Source organism: Lates calcarifer, unplaced genomic scaffold, assembly GCF_001640805.2.
Source record: "Lates calcarifer isolate ASB-BC8 unplaced genomic scaffold, TLL_Latcal_v3 _unitig_1596_quiver_1024, whole genome shotgun sequence".
NCBI classification, from domain to species: domain Eukaryota; kingdom Metazoa; phylum Chordata; class Actinopteri; family Centropomidae; genus Lates; species Lates calcarifer.
In genome coordinates, this window is record NW_026115639.1 from 1 (window position 1) to 20,130 (window position 20,130).

General features: G+C 39.4%; 1 protein-coding gene and 1 non-coding gene across 2 annotated transcripts; one reads left to right on the forward strand and one right to left on the reverse strand.

The window, feature by feature from the left end:
• Positions 1-141: 141 nt before the first annotated feature.
• On the forward strand, positions 142-2,435 carry LOC108889556 (uncharacterized). The gene is made up of 3 exons (XR_007809783.1): positions 142-403; positions 1,120-1,187; positions 1,299-2,435. It is a non-coding gene; the product is annotated as an uncharacterized LOC108889556 (transcript).
• A 2,648-nt stretch (positions 2,436-5,083) lies between these two features.
• LOC127138980 (uncharacterized) lies at positions 5,084-19,018 on the reverse strand. Its single transcript, XM_051067367.1, has 4 exons — positions 18,762-19,018; positions 5,768-8,051; positions 5,549-5,640; positions 5,084-5,281 (listed from the first exon to the last, which is right to left on the reverse strand). The coding sequence occupies exons 1-4, from the start codon at positions 18,945-18,947 to the stop codon at positions 5,198-5,200; spliced, it is 2,646 nt and encodes an 881-aa protein (XP_050923324.1). The 5' UTR covers positions 18,948-19,018; the 3' UTR covers positions 5,084-5,197.
• Between the last annotated feature and the right edge of the window lie 1,112 nt (positions 19,019-20,130).

The following is a 20,130-nucleotide window of genomic DNA, read 5'->3' on the forward strand; positions in this document are numbered from 1 at the left end:
ATGAGTATTTTGGGCAGCAGGACAGTGGCTGTGGACAATAGATTTTAGAAGCATCAGTTAATTGTTGGTTTAGCTCTGCACACAGAGTGACAATAAGAAATATGTACAGAAGAAAAAATTTAAAATATATCTTTACAGTTTATTTTCACAGAATGGTTTTTAGATGTATTGTGTGCACCATGATCTAAATGTCTTTCTTACACCCAGCCTGAGAGTGAAATTCCAGATAAAGCACTGACTGTTCCTCTCTCCCTCCCAGCGGTGTGTGTGTTCCTGGGTGCTGCTCAGCAGGCGCTTCTGCTACCCAGTCCTTGGTCTCCTGCAGTGCTGACTGGATGGGTCCTGTGGATCGTGCTCACAGACCTGCTGCTACTAATCCACTCCTGTAGACGCAGAAGTAGAGGTACTACAGACCAGTGTTAGCGTATGATGACAGACTGCAAAAATGAAATGCAAAAGTAATATCTGATTATCAGATAAAACTGCATTTTGACAAAGTTCATGTTGCTGTCCCCTCTGCGTAAACACCCGAGCAGCCATGATTCCTTCCTCCGACCTACTAACACTGCCAACTGCGTTCATTAAATGCACCTATGCCACCAGGGCACTCTTCGATATATGCTTTTAATTTCCTCTCCTGTTAGCTGTGGATTAGTTCTTAATGCCTGGAGTAAACAGTTGGTATTACCTGTTGTTTGTTTCAGTTAGTAGTAAGTGCTGCTGCTGCCTGCAGCAAGAAATCAATTGTTCTGTTCCAACACATTATGACTAAAGCAAAAATGATTATTAGACTGTGTGTGTGAGTGCATGTGTTTGTGTGTGTGTCAGAGGTGGGTGTATTTATGTGGGTGTGAGTGAATGTGAATGCTAAATAGCTTGGAAATGTCAACCATCTGTACTAGTCTTGAAATGAGAGACCTAATATGAACTCTTCCGTCATTTGAGAGGACAGCAGTGGGAAGACTGTGTTCTTTCACTATGCAGTGATGTTCAGATTTTTGATATTGCATTGCTTTTTGAAATCGATGTATATGAACTAAAACTGTATGTAGCATTTCATGTTTTAGTATTCTCTGCTTAACAAATATGTCTGACTAAAAATCACATCTGTGTCCGCAGGAAATAAAAACAGCGATGACAAAGAGAACATTTTGTTTGTTCAGTTCGAGAGGTGGCAGCATGGAGAGGTGAGACTTGCCTTGATTCATTTTTTTTTCTTTTTCTTTTTCTTTTTGGTTGTAGTTTTTATTTTATATATCTTACTCCCTTTATTGATTTTTAAATACAATTTCTTTCAGAGTCCCAAAGTCAAGAAGATGGTGTTGGTAGTGTTCCTAATAGGAAACACAGGGTTCCTGGCTGCCTTTATAAAAGCTATTTCAAATGTATAATTATGACAAATGATTGCCATATATGAGACTATCTTGTAAATGTTGTGTATGTTTTTACATTGTACTGCCTTTTCATCTAGTGCCACCATCAGGGGTTAAAATTTCCACTATGACACAGATCAATGACAAGGTATTTAAAATCTAAATATAATGGCCAAACTGTCCTATAGTTAGTTGGTATGTTAATGCTTCCGATTATTCTCCAGCATCAAACCTAAATTTCACCTGCTCACAAAAACTAGGCCAGATTTCAGTTAAAATTCACTGAGCACATTCACCACAAAAATGAGCCATTTCCATTCTGGACAGCTCTTCAACTTCTAGTGCCAACCTCAGGCTAAATTGTCATCTTGGCAGACAAATAATCTCATAATAAGCAGAGCATGTTATGTACCCAAACAAATAAAGGTAGCCAGCATTCTTCATATACATCTTTTATTGTTGCACTAATCTCTTCAATACTTGCATGAAGAATACAAAGTGAAAAGTCCTTGCATATTTAGTGTAGTTCAGTTAAGAGCCCAGTAAACCCAAAAAATCAATGGCAGGGACTTTTCACACCATGTTCATACATCAGCAAGTAATCCTTGAGATTTGTAAGCTATACTCTAACAGTGAAGCATACAAACATGAAACGTAAAACAATGCTGTTTAAGGTCAGTTCAATCCAAGGTCAAGAAAGTACCAAGCTCTTATAACCTGCTTTTCAGAGTAGCTGGACATATCAAGGCTTTGTAAATAATGATAAACATTTCTTTATTAAAATCAGCAGATACCACTTAAGAAAATCTCTTTTGAAAATGTCTTGTTTGTGGTCATGCATGTCACAATAAAGGGAACCACAAAGAAAAGTGCTTTAAAATGAATACTGGCCTACAAATGCCCTGATACATAAAAATTGAAAGAATGTTGGAAAGTAAAGTCAGAATTTGATTGAACATTTACAAGAAGTATATGTGAGTACACTGTGGCCTCACTCTGTATAAGTCAACATTCATTTATAGTGCTATTGTATAAAGAATAAAGTAGGTTAATCTGCAGAAATCTATTTTATTTATTTATTCATTTATTTGCTTATAGAATTTCCAAAGCGCTGACATTAGATTTCAGACAATGGAAATCCACATTCCACGTAGTCTCATTGGTTCCCTAGTTTTGAGTGCCGTGGCAGCAGTGTCAACAAATACCTGTACTTCCTGGATTGTCCTACTATAGGTCATACAGAATAATGTGGAGCTAGCTCAATCAGACAACTCAAATGGTTCTTTGTCTTTAAGTATCACTCAGGGGGTGACAAAACTGAGATGCACTTTTATATTTACCATCACTAAAATCTTGACATTTACTATGAGTTTTTTGAGTGAAGGTTTGGGTGTAATGTTCTGTATATTGTGCTCATTTATGTCCATCCGGCTCACCCTGAAATATCATTTGCAGCAAAAAAAAAAAAGCATAGTACGAAAATACAATTAATATACACTGAGCAATGTAGCATTTGCTTTATCAAGACTTACAATAACATCAAAATATGTTTTCAAATCTGATTTACATTTATAATGTCCAGAAAAGTTTAGCAAAGAGTGGACTCAACAATACAGTTGTCTAACATTCAGGCATCGTAGCAAAAAAGCTGTATTTTTTTGTTTACTGTCAGCAAATTATCTTTTATATAAACTAGAAGTTCAGTTGTTTTTTTTTTTCAAGTCAGTCTTAATGCAATAGTCACATATCATTATGTTGAAAGAGTTTTTGGGTAGCTGTAATCATTCCTGGTTGACACACTGACAATTAAGCAGTCTCTTCAGAGCGGTTAAAGTTGTGTGTGTATATATATGCGCGCGTGTGTGTGTGTGTGTGTGTGTGGATACACACACACACACACACACACACAGGCTATCTAAATCAGAATCAGAAAATCCACTGGCATGAGATATTATTATCATCCTTATTCCCTTAGGGCAAGCAAAAGGCATTTTGGGCATAGCTCAGTTATGAAATCCTACCTAGATGTAAGGCTGATGACAGCACAGTCACTCAGACACCAGAGCTGAGAGTATTGGTGTGGCCAACAGAAATGAGTCACACTGCCCTGACTCACGCTGCCCTCCACCACAGTTAGGCTTGTGGTTGTGTCTTTTTAAGACAAGATTCCGTTTATAGCCAGCCACGTTTTCTCAACAGATGCATCGACTAATCGACTTCTAGGAGTTACCCATACTAGTCTCTCACGGTCTGTATTTCCTTGTTGAGCTACAGTAGAGCAATACTTTTGAAGTCTGTAGTCACAGGTATATTTGTTGGTGGTGGTGTGTTAAAGTCTGCTTTCCCATCAATTTGTGGTCCCCGTTACCTGAAAGCTACGCTAATCCTTATTTTTCTATTTACAATGGATCAAATAACTATGAGAATTATCACCAACTCTGCAGTTTCCCTCAGCTGTGCAGGGCATCTCAGCACCTTTCAGCTTACTGTTGCTTACAACTTTATTATTTTGGTTCAGTCTCAGTTCACTCAGCAACCTAATTTCCTGCAACATCAGGCTGCTGGTGTGAGTTAAAAAGCTCAGAGAACTGTACACTACCAGTTGACAGACTCAGTAAGAGACTAACTGGTGAACACAGAGTAGCATTTAGCAGCTAAAGAGACATATACCTCAAGAATTGGTAGAGATACAAACTAGAGCTGAAAGGAGTGAATATTGTATTTCAGGTGGGCACAAAGCTCCAAATCAGTGACCATGTTGCTCTATCTCCACTGGATGCGTAAATAGGAAACAAATTACTGACACAATCTCCATAACCATAGTTTGTTATAAAAAAAACTACACTGTTTGTGCTAGCCCCTAGTGACCCAGAAAAATCAATTACTTATTAATCTCAACCCAACAATAGCCCTGGCTTCAAACCATAACCTAACAATAACCTAAATTAAGCTCTATCTCAAACCTAAGAGGGCTGCTCTCCCTCTATTCAAATGGGATACAACACTAAACGTAATATTATGTTAGCAGTTTCTGATTACAGTGACCAATAACTTTTTCTACATTCAGCATGTGAGTACTGTATTAGCCTGATAATAAAAGCCCAATCAGGGATCAGAGAATCTCTGTTTCATCCAGTGGCAGTTTTTCGAGCTGCTGTGCTCCTGGATTGGACTTTTTAAGCAGTTCTTCATTAGGCAATGGGACACAAGGAGCCATGCAGTTACTGAATGTTATTGCATGACACATGAACTGATAACCTGGGTTTTCCTCTGTAGATTGATATATTTTTAATACTTGCCCTGATTGGATAGGATTAGCCTATTTATACCACAGCCACTTACAGTTCAAAATATTTGCATCATTTATTCTTAATTTGGTTCAAATGGAATGTGTGTGTTGGCACGGTTTTTGTCAATCTTGTAATAAACATTACTACTACAACAAGTAGTAGAAGCTGTAGCCTAGTAAGAGCTGAAACCAGCAGCCTTCCAGCTATGAGTGCTGATTCAGACGTAATGAGGACATTTCAGAACTGTGTGGGCATCTGAAAATAATGTACACCCTCCGTCCAGAATCAAGTGCTCACAAGTGCTTACTTTGTGTATCAGTTCTCTTTGGACTTTGTCCAAACTAATGTGGCCATAAACATTCTCATTGTTTTTCTTTTTTTTTCTTTTTTTTTTTTTTGCCAAAAGCATCACAGAAGCAGAGTTTAGGTTATGTCACAACATGAAACAAACAATTGCAATGCTGTATCTAACTTGAATGAGAATAACACTGACAATCGATGCCCTTATATGGCAAACTGTTGACTTGTTCCTCTTCAGTCATTTTTTGTAAACTCGCCCGCCTCCCAGCGCAGAGCCATGGCACTCTTGCGTCTTCCTCCTGTGTAGACCTCTGGAAACTGAGAAAACACAGCTGACTGTTTACCTGCTTTCAAAGCACTTCTACCTCCTCCTCCTATTGTAATATTACAGTATTGCTGCTTTGAATCACCAAGCTAGTTTTTTTCCCTTTAAAAAAATGTGCAATTTAAGGGTACACTTGGTGGATGCATAGAAATCATATGCATGTGTAATGCATTTGTTTTCCCATAAGGTGCAACACAAAACTAGTACCATATAGATTAATTGGACTGATGTGATTTTGAAGCATTTGAGCAAGAGCTTACTCTGTGATCACACGATAAAGCAGAGCGATCCATCCTGTAGGCTGTTTTCATTGGTGATGATGGTGAGGACTTGCATTTCACTGGTACATCAGCTAAAACAAAGACCAAAGATCATCATTAGCCTAAATCTATACACATACAGAGGTAAGGTTAGGAAAAAGTATGAGTACAATGTCATTAATAATGTATTGTTCTTCAGTTACTGTTTTGCTGACATACCTGAAGTGTCAAATGTCAAAGTGTCCATGTGATTTGACAACATCCTGTCTGTATTGAACCTGTCTTTGCCATACAGATTTGCTCTCTCTTTCCTCAGCTCCTCCTCTCTCTGCTTCACCAACTTAATCTCTTCATCCACCAGTGATATTGTGCTTCTTGAACGCAACTTGAAAAAAGGATTGTTCAGGAACATTTTTTCCTGTGGCTGCTCATGGGCTTTGTTTAGGGAGAACTCAGAGGCACTGCGAATAATCAGGTTGGATGTCTCTAGGATGATGAGGTTGGAGCTGTTGTCCTCGGAACGCCATTCACCTGACCTAGCTGCCACATTGTCTTTGCCATGTCTGGGGCTGGAGGTAAAATCATTGCTGGGGTCGAGTATGATAACATTGTTTGCTGACACATCATGTTTCAGTGGTTCCTTAGTAGGTGAGGAGGTGATGATGAATGATGGTGTCAGTGGAGTGCTTATGGATCTGGGGATACTTCGTGATGGAGCACAATCGGTTGATTTGCCCATCCTGGAGAGTCCTCTCTCTCTCCTGAAGTTTTCCTCCCTCTCCATTGATATGCGAATCTCCCTTTCAACTGGTGTTTCTGGGTCATCGTAAGGCGACCTGTAACTGGAATCATCCAAGCCAGAATCCTCTGAGCAAGGGCTGAACTGGGTGTGAGAATAATCCCCACTCAGATTCAAGTTCTCTAGTTCATGTGCTTTCTTGTGCGTTCTTTCAATGTTGCGGACCGGTGTGTACATGAAGCTGTGGCTGCCGTGGAAACTGGGCTGTTTTGTGGTGGGTAAGACGATCTTGTTCTTGGTTTGCTCCTCCATTTCTCGCCACTGTTTACGAGCCAGCTGGAAGTCCACATGCTCCGTGCTAACATTTTCACTCTTAGTCTCCTGTATCACACAGAAATCTTTAGGTAGCTTCTTGTTTTGATCTGCATTGATCTGCTGTTGGTGGGTGGTGTGATTATGATTGGCGTCTCTGCCATTTTCACTCTCATCTTCAGAGATTTTGGATAAACCTTGAAGCCCTAAAGGGTTATATTTAACCTCTTGTGTAGGAGTGGGAAAGGAAATTATATCCTCAGGTTGTTCCAGAACTTCTTCCACTTGTGGAACCTCAAAACAGACCTCTTCAAAGTTGTCTTCTTCTTCAAAGTCTGTCACCTCAACTTTCTGCACAAAGAGCTCTTGAGCACTCAGCTGAAGACTGTCCAAATATGAGTCGTCATCTTCTTTATTTATAGAAGAGGAGAATATTGTTCTCCATTTTTCGTCAGTTTCACTATCTGAAGAGGCCGCTGCAATTTCAACTGTCAGGCATTCATCCATTTCATCAGGGTCAAGGTCATGACAGGATTCATTGGACACATCAGACATTGCCTCTTCTCTAATGCAGTGCTCTAATATCGACTCCTCTGTAATGGGTGGTTCAAATAGGATTTCATTGGTCTCTGGGTCATCCTCTGTTTCTATTGGCAGATTTTTATAGCCATCATTTTCAGGATTAAGCTCATTATCCCCAGCCTCAGGCTCTGGCTCAGGGTATAACTCTAGCTCAGGGTCTTGCAATGGGTCAGGGTATAACTCTAGCTCAGGGTCAGGGTATGGCTCGAGGTCAGGGTCTTGCTCTGGCTCAGGATATTGCCCAAGTTTAAGGTTGTCCTCAGGTTCAGGGTATTGCTCTGGTTCAGGGTCTTGTTCTGGCTCAGGGTATTGCTCTGATTCAGGATCTGGCTCTGGCTCAAGATATTGCTCCGGCTCAGGGACTTGTTCTTGCTCAGGATCTTGTTCTGGTGTGTCCTGCCTCTTACGATGGGCCTCATTCTCATAAACACTGTCAGCACTGGAGAGTGTGTCAGACACAGATGAGGTGACTGATTCATTCCTGTTAAGCTCTTCATGCGCTGGTTCTAATATCAAAACTTCCTTTTGATCTTGACAAGGCATTTCAGTGCAAACACTGGTCTCAGAGCAGTCAGGGTTTTCAGTCTCAATTGTTCCAGTTGGCAGGTCAGTTAATAATGTGCCAATCATTGCCTTTTCCCCTAGGGAATCTGATGAGTCTGTCTCTAAACAAACTTGCTCATCATCTGCACTGAAATCCTTCCGCTCCTCAGGTGAATCAGCCACAGCGACCTCCACTTCACAGTCCATCGGCAGCACTGATTGTTCAGTGGTTTCCATGGCGACAGAGAAGGAGTTGTGATTCTCAGTTGTGCTGCAACCTTCGTTCAGTTCTTTTCCATCTGCCTCTCTATCCACCAAGGTAGCTTTCTGAGAAAAGAGAGAATAAAAAACAGAGACATTCATTTTCTGGGTGGGAGAAAGAGAACTGGATAATTCTGTGCATACAAATCAATAATAGTGTTCTTACAGTATCCTTACTTCACCCTGGCTTCTGTCTGCAGTATTCCTAAGCCTGTCTTCCTCCAGTGCCTCCTTATATTTTATATGTCTTTGAGTTTACCTAATAATGTGTCAAGTCTTTGCCTTTGCTTGTGTGGCATACACCCAAATAACCAGCAAAGATATCACCATGTGAAGAGATAGAAGAAGATGACTTGCACTCATCACTTGAATGACAAGCCAGGGCTATTATGTGGACATATTGTTCAATATTGCACTCAATATAACCAAGCACATTGGAGAAATCAGTACATCGCAGCTTATTTATATTTACAGTGACTGTGAAATACAGAGAATAGGGTAGAAATGCTGTTGTGGCCCATACAAATAAGACCCTGTATTGTTAGACTGAAGATTTTATTTGTTGCAATTATAACTTCTGTCAATATAGAACTTACAATAGTCATCATCGTCGTCATTATCAACACCATTGGCAAGAATGGTTTAACAACAGTCCAGGATGTTATTGTGACTGTGCCACCAATGTGGCAGATCTTCACAAGCACACTAAAGTTGTCCACGGATGACACTTAAATGTTCTGTGCCAGGCGGAGAAACACTTTCAGATGTATCTGTGGAGGGATAGGGGGTGGTGATGACAGTAGTGGGGTGTATGTGGGGGGTGTCTCTATGTTGTTTGTGCTTGCCGTTGCTGTGCCGAGTGAATGTGTCCCTAAGTGGGTTATGTGCAGAAAGAGAGAAAGCACATCAAAAGCTGCTGAATTAGATGGCATTATATCTGTTCTTATGTAAGACTGCGGGACTGGGTCTACCTCCCACACACTGCTGAAGTGTCCCTGCAAGATGATTAGCTGAGCCCCACAATCTCTGTGTTCACACACGCAGACACACACTCACTGACATTTAAATTACTATTACTAGTCAGTGTGAGAACCATTATTGACTATATTGATTCCTTGACTCTGAAATATTAAGATCCACTCCCTGACTGCCATTCACTTTCCAGCTCACTGTGGGTAACTGTGGCTAGAAAAATTCACACTTCAGCAAGATGTAAATTCACTAGGCGTCTGAGCACACCTTTAGTTGCACTGTTTTGTAGCCTCATACAGCAGAATATGCATTGGTAATGTGTCACAGCTCCAAAATTGTCTTCCTCTAAGCTTTACAGCATCCATAGGCAGTGTTTATAGAAGGATACTTCTTAAAAAGGCCAACTTTTTGGTTAGAGCTGTGTTTTGGAGTTAACAGACCTGTATTTATGTTTGTATTTATTTATTTAATGAACTATCCATCTATTATCTACACCACTTATCTGTTCAGGGTCGCGGGGGTGCTGGAGCCTATCCCAGCTGACATTGGGCAGGAGGCGGGGTACACCCTATACAGATCGCCAGTCCATCGCAGGGCCAACATATAGAGACAAACAACCATTCACACCTACGGGCAATTTAGAGTCACCAATTAACCTATTGTGCATGTCTTTGGATGGTGGGAGGAAGCCAGAGTATTTAATGAACTAATTAAGTTATTTATTTTATCTTATGGTGGCGCTGAGGTTTAAAACACATCATTTTAGAAACGTAATGGCATTTCACAACATTTCACAAATCACAGCAACATTCCTAAACAAGACAACATTACAACAGATTACGAAAAGGTTGGAATAATCCTTGTTTCTGATTGGACCAAGTCAATAGTTTGTTTGCATATGACAATGGAGGACAGGAAGTGATCGATCAAACTGAGAAACCAAAAGGAACTTTTATTTAGTACCAAAAGCTGTTGCTCATTAGAAGGAAAAAAAGCTAACCAAAAAATGCCTTGTGAACCTTCACCTGAAATTGGGAGGACCTGCTAAAGTCCTCATATCAGAGGATACCGCTTATTTTATGATTTTTATTGGGAGGTGTCATCTCAGTATGGAAATATAGATTTATCAAAATGCAAGCGCACACACTTGCATGCAGACAAACAGTGGATTAGTTCCTCTGCTTCCCTCTTTGAGCAGAATGTCTCAGCTGAACAGTAAAACTGTCAGGTTGCTACTTTTGACACCTTTTGAAACAATTTAATTTGCTATGCTTTTTTTCACATAGTCTGAATGGCTTAACTCCACTTTTTAGCTTACAGACGTTCAAATGATGAAGGTCTATAAAACATAAACAAGATAAACATATTCAAGAAAGACAAGATTGCAACGGAATTTTGAATGCAATCAATCTGTATCAACAACAAGACCACAGACAAGTACCTTCATTTAAAAAGGTTAAATACTGTGATTGCAGCATGGTATTTGGTGTACAAAAGCACAAAGTTTGTCGTCTAACAGGCACTATCAAGCCCTGGATGTATAGTAAGTTCGCATAGATCTTTTGATGTGCAGCATGAGATGCCACTTAGGCACACTGCACATGAATAATTCATCAAGAACCAACCGTGTGTAAGAGATTTGTGATGTTAACCATTAACTCGTGCTAAATTCAGAAGTAGTTTAGACCTGTCATAAAAGACATGAAGAAAATGCTATAATCTGAACCCCAAACGCACGAATAAAATAAATAAGTCAAATTTAATGTAAAATTAATATTCTGTGCACCAGATCATCATCCTCTTGGCATGACATTTTTCTGAGAGGTGTTTTAGATTTTATGTTTTTTACTGGTATATTTTGGCACAGTTCTTTCACTTCTCTCTCTGCCTCAGGACTTTCCTGCAGGTCTCTGTCCAGGATCATCCTCTGTTGCAGAATGCAGTGTAACCTCACCTACTGCAAAATATAGATTACTCAGTGATTGCCACATGACTGTCTTGCATATTAGTCATGGACTGTTTTACTATTAAAAAAAAGATGCACCAGAGCCCAGGGTTCACATCCAGTCCCCCATCTGTAGTTAGGTTTAGACAACAAAAGCACTTTAGTTAAGGAAGGTTGAGGAAAAACCTTGTAAATATTGTGCTGCAAGTGCTGTTGGTGCCTAAATGTAATCATAAAACAGTCATAATGCATTCACAACAAGCAGATATTCTGTTTCAACATTGCAACATTCAGCAAGGAATATCAACCCACATTTTCTGCAGTCCTTTGCACCATTGGTTAACAAGTCTGCAAATTATATGACACATTCTCTGTGACTGACTTGTGGACTAAGCAGGCAGATACTGTCTGAGTGACCGCGACTGTGAAATTCTTGGGTAAATACTGAGTATTGTTGGATCAATGCAAAAAATTTGATCGGTATTTTGCACCAGTGTTGCTGTCCCACTCTGTGGAAAGCTCTGGTTGAATCCACATCACATTGCAGCTGAGGTCATGTGTTCCTGCTGCCATGTATCGTGCCAGAAGCTCACCAGGGCCTGTGGGCTCTTTTCACTCCAAAGCTCGGAGTATTTAACAGGATACCCACGGCTGCTGACTCCAAACATTAAATACTGCCAGCGCCGGTCCACTCTCCACCAAGTTTCTAATCCTTCTGCCTTCTCCATATCCCTCTCTGGAACAGATATAGTAGGCACATTCCTTTCATCAAGCATGCTCCTGCATAATGTGACCAAGCAGAGTCAACCAGAGACTGGTATCAGCATTTGAGCTGCAGTGGCTGTTGTGACAATGCTTGAATCGCCCTACAATGAATATAATCATTTTAGTGTGTGAACTACACCAGGGCGAAACAGTACAGGATGTACTGCTCTCTGCACAGACTGACTTGGCACCTTTACAACAGCATCAGGCAATTTCTGAATATCTGTATTCAGCACCCTTCATTTAGGCTTCTTTCACAGCGTGCAGCATTGCATTTGCAACTAATTATCACATCATAGATTCACTTTATTTTACCATACATAATTCTGGGGTCAGTGTAGTTACTGGAAGGGAATCTCCACACAGAAAACTACATATCAAAAAGAATTAAAACAAGTGTCTTGCCCAAAATCTGCTTGTTTGAACAACATTTCTTAACTGTTTTGTGCATCAGTGAATCTCATTATTGCCACCTAAACTTGCAATTATAAAAAGAAGAAAGCTGCTATAAAAGACTGTGTATTCTGCAACATTTATGAGGAAGTTTCATTCACAAATATTTCACCAGAGTGAAAATAAACAAATAAACTCAGTGGAGCTTCACATCCTTCTGATAGAAGTCATCACACAAAAGATAACAAGATTAGTGGAGTCAGAAGTATTTTGTAGGAGTATGACAAAATTGGCGACTGGCACAAATTCTGTTAAATCACTTGTATGAGCCTGTTCTGAACAAATCCGTGCATACAAGTGGTTTTTACAAGAGGTTCAACAATTACTTTCTCAATATTTCTCTAGGGGGGAGATCCCACTGTGAAGTGAAACATGCAGGTGTAACTGAACTTGAGTGTTTTACAGTGAGTTTAGGGTACAAATATTTGTATTTATTAAAAAGTTTATCCATACTGGACTTCTGTCTTGATACTGTACATCTGTTTATACATAATAGCTATTCAGCTTCACTTGATATGTGGCAACAAGACTGTTCTCCCAAAGAAACATGGGTAAATGGCTGAAAATATTAAAGCTAGGCACTATGGATGGATAGCAAAACGTGCAACAGCCTTTTTTCACCTAAATGTATTCACAAACTAGCAGCATGACTTTGAAAGATAGATAAGCAGAACCAAATATGATAAAATGATCAACCGAATTCATTCATGGCTGTGACAGAACAGAATAAATTTCTAGTTCACATTGAGAGATCAGTAAAATTACTTTCTCTGTCTCTTTTCATCCACAACTGGACACTTGTACTCCCTTGTTTGCCAGTGGAAGTTTTTAATAACACACACACACACATACACTCACATGCCTACAAGGACACGTGCATGCGACAGACTGAGTGCCATGGTAACCATCAACAGGCCTGACACTTAGTGCACTGCTCAGCTGTCGCCTCCTCTACCTCCCCCTCACCACCTCATCAGCAGACTGTTAAATGTGATGGGAAGCGGTGCTGCGTTCAAGTCGCATTCGAAAAGTGATAAATGAAGATTTCCTACAAAACAAATTCAGCTCGTCACGTTGGAATCTTGCTGTGTGACAGTTACTTTTAACATTTACCATTTTTCATAGTGAAACTAGAACTTCCAGACTGTGATTGAGAAATAATTCAGGAAACTTCATTCAAAATGCCAATGACATAATTATCTCTACAAAACTACCCTACTTAACAGTCTGTCATGTGGCTCAGTCTGTTTGTCAGGGATGGAATGTTTTTAATATCTTTATTTTCTCCTCCTTTTCTTGGCCTTTAACAAACATCATCTCCCACAACGCTAAGAACATTGAAGATTAAACATCAGCAGGTTTACAGAATGAAGCTGTGAGAGTATGAGAATAGACAGGAAGGGTCAAACAACATAAATGCGTTTAGGGAGCAGAGATTACAGCTGAGAAAATGGACAGATGCTCTGTGTCACAGACGAGGAAAATGACAGATATGAATACCTTAGTTTATCTTTGTTAAAATCACAGTCAAATATCAAGCAATAGAATAGACCCTTGTTATCTTAGAACATGGATAGTGAACCCCAGAATGTGTTTCCAAGAGATTTTGTCGAGTTGTCGAAACTAGTGGACTTCAGGACTTTTTACTGCTGTATGCAGCTAGGCTAGCAGTTCCCATTTGTTTCTTAATAAGATGATAACCAAATGCATTTCCTAAAAAATGTTGTAGCGTTCCTTAAATTAAGTTCATGATGCAACACCAGATCTATCAGTAGCAGGTTCTGTTTGTAGTCCTTTAAGATTTGACCTAAAATAAGACCTATGATTATTATCAAGGATTTACATCTGCAGTAAGACTTGAGTGTTGGGGATCGCTGATGTGAACTGTTTGATGTCTAAATAATATTATACAGAGTATGGTCTAGATCTGCTCTATATGAGCAGTGCCCTGAGATAACTTCTGTTGTGAATTGGTGCTATATTAATAAGACTGTTTTGACATGACTTGACATGGCAGAGACAGGATTATTTTACTGAAGCTATAGATATAATAGTATTTACAGTAGTACATATTTTTTCTCAAGAATTCTTATGTTTGTGAGATTGCAAAAGTCTGCAGATCTCATCATGAATAAAATCAGATATCCATTTTCTACTTTTTTATGCCTCCAGAGCATAATACCCAAAGTCTCTAAATAATTCACAATACATGAAAAACTAAACTTACTGTACCGCATTTCCTCCAAATCCCTACAGCGTCTGACTGACAGGATGTGGGTTTTCCAGTAACATAACTGTACTTTGACATCTCTTCATGTAAACATGGTTCATTGCAGTGCTGAGTCATACCCTAGTTTGATTTTAATATTCAAGCATTTAGAAAGGGTGTTACATGAGTCTGAATGTGAATGTCCATTATTATGTCCATTATTATTAGCTTCAGTACAAACCGAGCCTTTTATCATCCTTCCCTCATCTTGTTTAATGTCTGTTTCATGCTTTTGTAGCAAGTCCATGGGGGAAAAAAATGCTTTCGTAGCACATAGTGAAAATTCTCTACAGACTGCAGGCTAGATCATTTTTAAGAATTCAAATGGATATAGATTTCTGAATATTCTGTTAGCATTCTACTAATAGCTTTCTTTGAACAAGTTGTGAACTCATCTCTTATCCAGCTGCAACCAAACTCCCCAAATATAATGAAAAATGTACAAATTAATAGCATTTTAAAAGTCAGTCAGTAGCTTAAGTTTTAAAATGTACTTGAATCCAGCTATTAAATAACCAGTTCCAGGTTCACAATGCAGAGAGCTTGATATCTTACTCCAGTCCAAAAACTGGTGTGTCATGTTCCATAGAGCTGAGACATACACACCGTCATCATGTAGTAGATCATCCACACAGAAATCATATCCAGAAAACACTTTCCAAATAACACAAACAGGTAGAAACAAATTACACAAACACTGCTACTCCATACGGTCCATATGGCGACTTGCTTGTGTGTGAGAGACACATACACTCACTCATGCAGGAGTATTGGCAGAACTGTCATTAAGATGAGCCTGAGAGTGGAGATGAGGCTCCCTGAGGCTGTTTCCTAATGACAGACACACACAATGCTAATCAAAAGCATGTGTTCCATCTAGTAGTGAGGGCAGTAAGTGTAAAAAAATATAAATATATCACAAATTAACAGTAAGTTAGGAGAACAAATATTGAATTTGATGATGCTGAGCACCAGACAATCTGTATCAAATCCGTTGTAGAAAAAAATAGCACAGATAGTAATGATTTACATGTCAAAAACAACTTTCATTTTGTGCCTCATTACAAATGACCATTACTAAAATGATCATATGAGTGTTTCCTGATCTGCAAACCTCACTGGTTAAGAAAGGTTTAGACACAGAGAGAAAATCCCAGTTCTTACAGATTCACAGACACATGCTCCCTCTAACTCCATAAGTGTGCATAGCGGTGTGATTGTGAAATGAGCTGCACCTTCTATGAGTGTGCAACTCTGCCAAATTTGCACATGGAAATAACCCAGACCGCATATCGTTGGGGTGTTAAAACAGTGAAAACAGGGTGTTTACATGTGCTGGAATGTTGTTGGCTCTCTCCACTAAGCTGATTTCTTAAACATCAAGTAAACATGAAACTGCAATCTGAAACTAATGCGAAGTAACCTTTAGACATCTGAATAAATTGGCTTCCACCCCTGAATTTGACTATTTGTGTGGCGATGTGTTTGTGAATTTAACCAGGTTATACTGAGATGAAACTCCTTGGTGACTCATCTAGCCTAGCACCTGGTTCAGATAGGTTTGTTACATCATGTTTAATGCAAACTGTTTGGTTTGGGTTAGACCAAAATTGTGCTCGTGGTCAAGGAAAACAATGTTTCTAAGAGATGAGAAAAGAGCATTGAAGACTGTTGACATCCGCTGCGGCACCAGTATCAGTGTTACACTTTGTACATATTAGATCTTGAATATGATTCACATAGCTGCCAGAGGTCTGCTGTCAGGAAAATGTAAACGGGCTGCTTTAAGTGTTGAATGATGGAAACTAACACTGCTGTTTTCCTGGTGAAGTAGATTTCTCCAAGAGATATAAAAAGCCACAGTCTACTGTCAGTGTCTGTATTATTATGGCAGATGAAAAATGTTAAAACGATTATCTCTGCGAGAGTGTCACTAAAATCAAGAAAGACAATCACTTGAATTGGATGCCCATTTCTCTGGAAACAATTAATCTCTGAGCTGAGTGAGGAGCAGTCGAGACATTTAGCTCTTCGTAAAATGTCACGTTGAAAGTGTGTGGTTGAACACGTGCAAGCATTATTGGGAGGTTTTTATTCTCTAAACTCAAGGCCTGACATCTTTGTGAAAAGAGGAGTGATTGGTTTGAATCTTAGAGGAAAAAAGGGGACCTTGAAATGAAATGAAATCTGTATCAGTGGAATGGTATTTATGTAACAGTTGGGGAAGCCTAATATGCATGAAGCCTATGTGCACCATATTATATTACACATGAAAAGGCTTCTTTCTGCCTTTTTTATATCCATTGGACGTGGACGTCCTTTCCTTCTGTCCGCTCTGTGATCATCCTCAGGCAAAAGGTGTCAGAATAGGACTGATTTCTGCTCTGAATTTATTCCATCAAAATTTAGATGACTCTACACAAAAGTGGTAAATATATTCATCATTAAAAACAATAGTCTAACAGTATAACTCTGCCTCTTTTTCTTCTGAATATATTTCAACCTGTCAAGACTAAATGAAAAGATGTGGGCTGTCAGGACTTTCTTTTTTCTTCAAAGCAGCAGAAAGTGAGAAAGAAATATTATTCTTTCATCATAACACCCTCACCCACACACGAACACACACACATATACACACATACATCAGTTAAAAGCCCACAGCAGAATCATTCTCCATCAGTTTGACAGGATCATCATGCATTACAGCTCTTGACATTGAGTATGAAGTACAGGGAGGGAACAGAGTCAGGCCATCATCTGCATCCCAGAGTGGCTACTGCGTGAGCACTAGTGATTGTGTGTGTGTGTGTGTGTGTTGGAAAGCTGAGTTTGACTGCATTCACTTGTAGGTGAAGAGCCCCAGCCTGATAGATGAGATGAATATGACAGAGACATCAGTTGAAGTTCACTCAGAGGGATACAGATTTGTCAAAGGGATACATATGCTTTGTGTGCATGTGTGTGTGCGTGTGTGTGTGTGTGTAAGTCTTTGTCGCAGCTACACACAGGCACTGCCACACAAGAGTTTTCATTTACTGGTAGTGAAAGCCTCAAAAAGCTCCGTCCCTCTCTTCACCAAGAATTCACATGCAATCATTGCAGCGGACTGTGCAACAGCTGCTGCAGGCTAAACTGCTCATATAATACCATAATTTTATACTGTCTATTAAGAAACACACACCACTGAATGGAATATTAAGCATTCATTAAGTATTAGAAAATAAGGCTGTCAATAATCAGTATTTTCCTCTCTGATACAGAGCTTCATTATTGTTCAGAAACTATTAAAAACACACCAGTGAGCCACACTGTCGCACTGGGTAACATGTTCCTTCATTAGCATGAAAACACATATTGTAGATTATTTTGACTCAATCCCACATACAGTGCTCTGCTGCCAGGAAAACCCACTAGAGCAGCAAATGTGTATTAGTCTGCCACTTTAAATAGTCCCCAAGAAATGAGGGTCTTTAAAAAGCCTGTTGAAAACAAGAACATATGGAATAACATTAGCCTGACCATTTATGCACTTAATCACAAAAAAATAGGTTGATTGATTGATTGACATGCAATACATATAGCCTACTTGTATTGGCTTACAAGACACTAAACAGCAACAATCAAGAGGAACATGTAACAGATGATGATGTGTATTGGAATCAGTGCAAAAAAGAATCTGAAAACGATCTGAAACCATAAAAAGCCTGCTCATTACTTTCAGCCAACTACAACCTATCACAATTCTTTAACTTCTTCTTTTACTACTTTTGTTAAATAGTAGACTCCTTAGGTTAGTGTATAAAGATTTGAATCTTTAGTTCCTATGTACGTACGTAAATACAAATAAATGCTGCTCTTCAGGAATACCTTCACATTTTAATTGCTCAACTACGCACTCAAGGACTTGATATAATGGTTAAAATACTTGTTGGAGTGTTTTTTGGTGCATTAGCAAAATAAAACAAATGTTAGAGGCTCAGTTCATGTAAAACTGAAAATATAAAATCTATCATGATGAACTTGCGCCACTGAAACTGTAAGCGTTTATCCACTCTTTACAAGGACAGTTTAACCTCATTGCTTGCTCACACACTCTAAGCCCCCACACACACACACGTGCATACACATACACATACACACACGCACACACTCACAGACTACTGCAGCTACTCGATACACAGCATATTATCAGCCCAATAACTGCTTTGCTGGGAGGCTTGCACCATCCCTCCATCCACATCTATACCAAACACATGACATGATTTCCATTTTAGCAGCCGGTGTGGATCTATACTCTGACACAAAGGAAAATCTTTGCAAACTTTTGGATGCATGTCTGTGTGTATGTGTGTGTGTGTGTTAATGGACCTACCTGAGACAGTGTGGCGGGCAAATGCAGAGAGCTCTGCTCTGTTTCTGACTGCAGCCTCGCACTGGCAGCTTTGCCTGCCTGCTGCTGCCTCTGATTGGATGACTGGTGGAAGGGGGGGTGTACTAGAGACAGCCAATACTTGAGCTCTCTCTGATGAACACAGACTCGGGCAAAAAAGGAGCTCATCTTTTGCTCACACACTCATTGTATCTCACAGTGGGACTGATTTGAGCTGCTTGCGTATTTCTCTCCACTTGTTGGAAGAAGTATAAAAGCCTGAATGCCCATAGTTACTCCTACATTTACATCATTAATTAAGGACTTCGGGTTATAATTGTAAAAAAAAAAAACAACAACAACAACAAAATATATTGGCCCTATAGGCTTGTTTTCCTGGTGGCAGAATTAGAATTATATTCACAAAAATTTTGTTTTGGCAACATTAAAAATTTCATCTGCAATAATTGATTTTATCAACTTTTCTCTGCTAAATGCTCCACTATGTTCACCAGCTAGTCTGCCTGCTGTTTGGTGCTAAACCGGTAGTGTACAGTTGGTTCGTCTGAGCTTTTATTCACTGAAAACAGCTGCCTGCTGTGGCTGCAAACAACACTGTAAGAGAGGTGAGAGTGAACTAGTTAACAGTCAAGTGGTGGGCAGATAAACAGTGAGCTCTGTAAAGCTGAGGGGAACAGCAGATTCAGAATTCTATGTTGGATCATCACTACCAGAAACAACTTTGATGTTTCCTTAAATTTTAGATTTTCTACCGACCTGATTTGTATCCCTCCCTTCATGATTGATATTATATGATAAATTATTGAATTTATTTTTCCATATTCAAAAAAAGAAACCTCAGTTGGAGCACAGTGCTCCGGGTTGATAAATGAATTACTGAGCTGTGTGAAGTAGCACTGTCAGGAGTTTCACACTTTATCCAAGTGCTCAACCCAAGTTACACAATGCAAGAACAGACATTTGGGGTGCAGAGTTGGAATGAAAGAAGAGCCATTCTCACTATTGCAAGGTACCATATGACTGACATAGTGTGATTTATGGTATTATTAGATTGTTAATACTGATGCAAGAATATGTAAGCACCATTTTACTGGTGTAGCTGCAGCTAGTCTTAAATGATATACGTTAGGGAGTTTAGTTCAGTGGTTATCAACCCCTCTCAAAGTTCACATGATAAATCTGAGGGGTTGTGAGATGATTCATGTGAGAGGGAAGAGGAAAAATTGGAAAACTGGACTTCTTTGAGCCTCAAAATGAAATGAGAAGATCTGAGAAGCTTAGAGGGGAAATGTCTCTAAGGTGGAATGGCTAACAGCTCTTAGACATCTGAAAAATGACAATAGACCTCAAC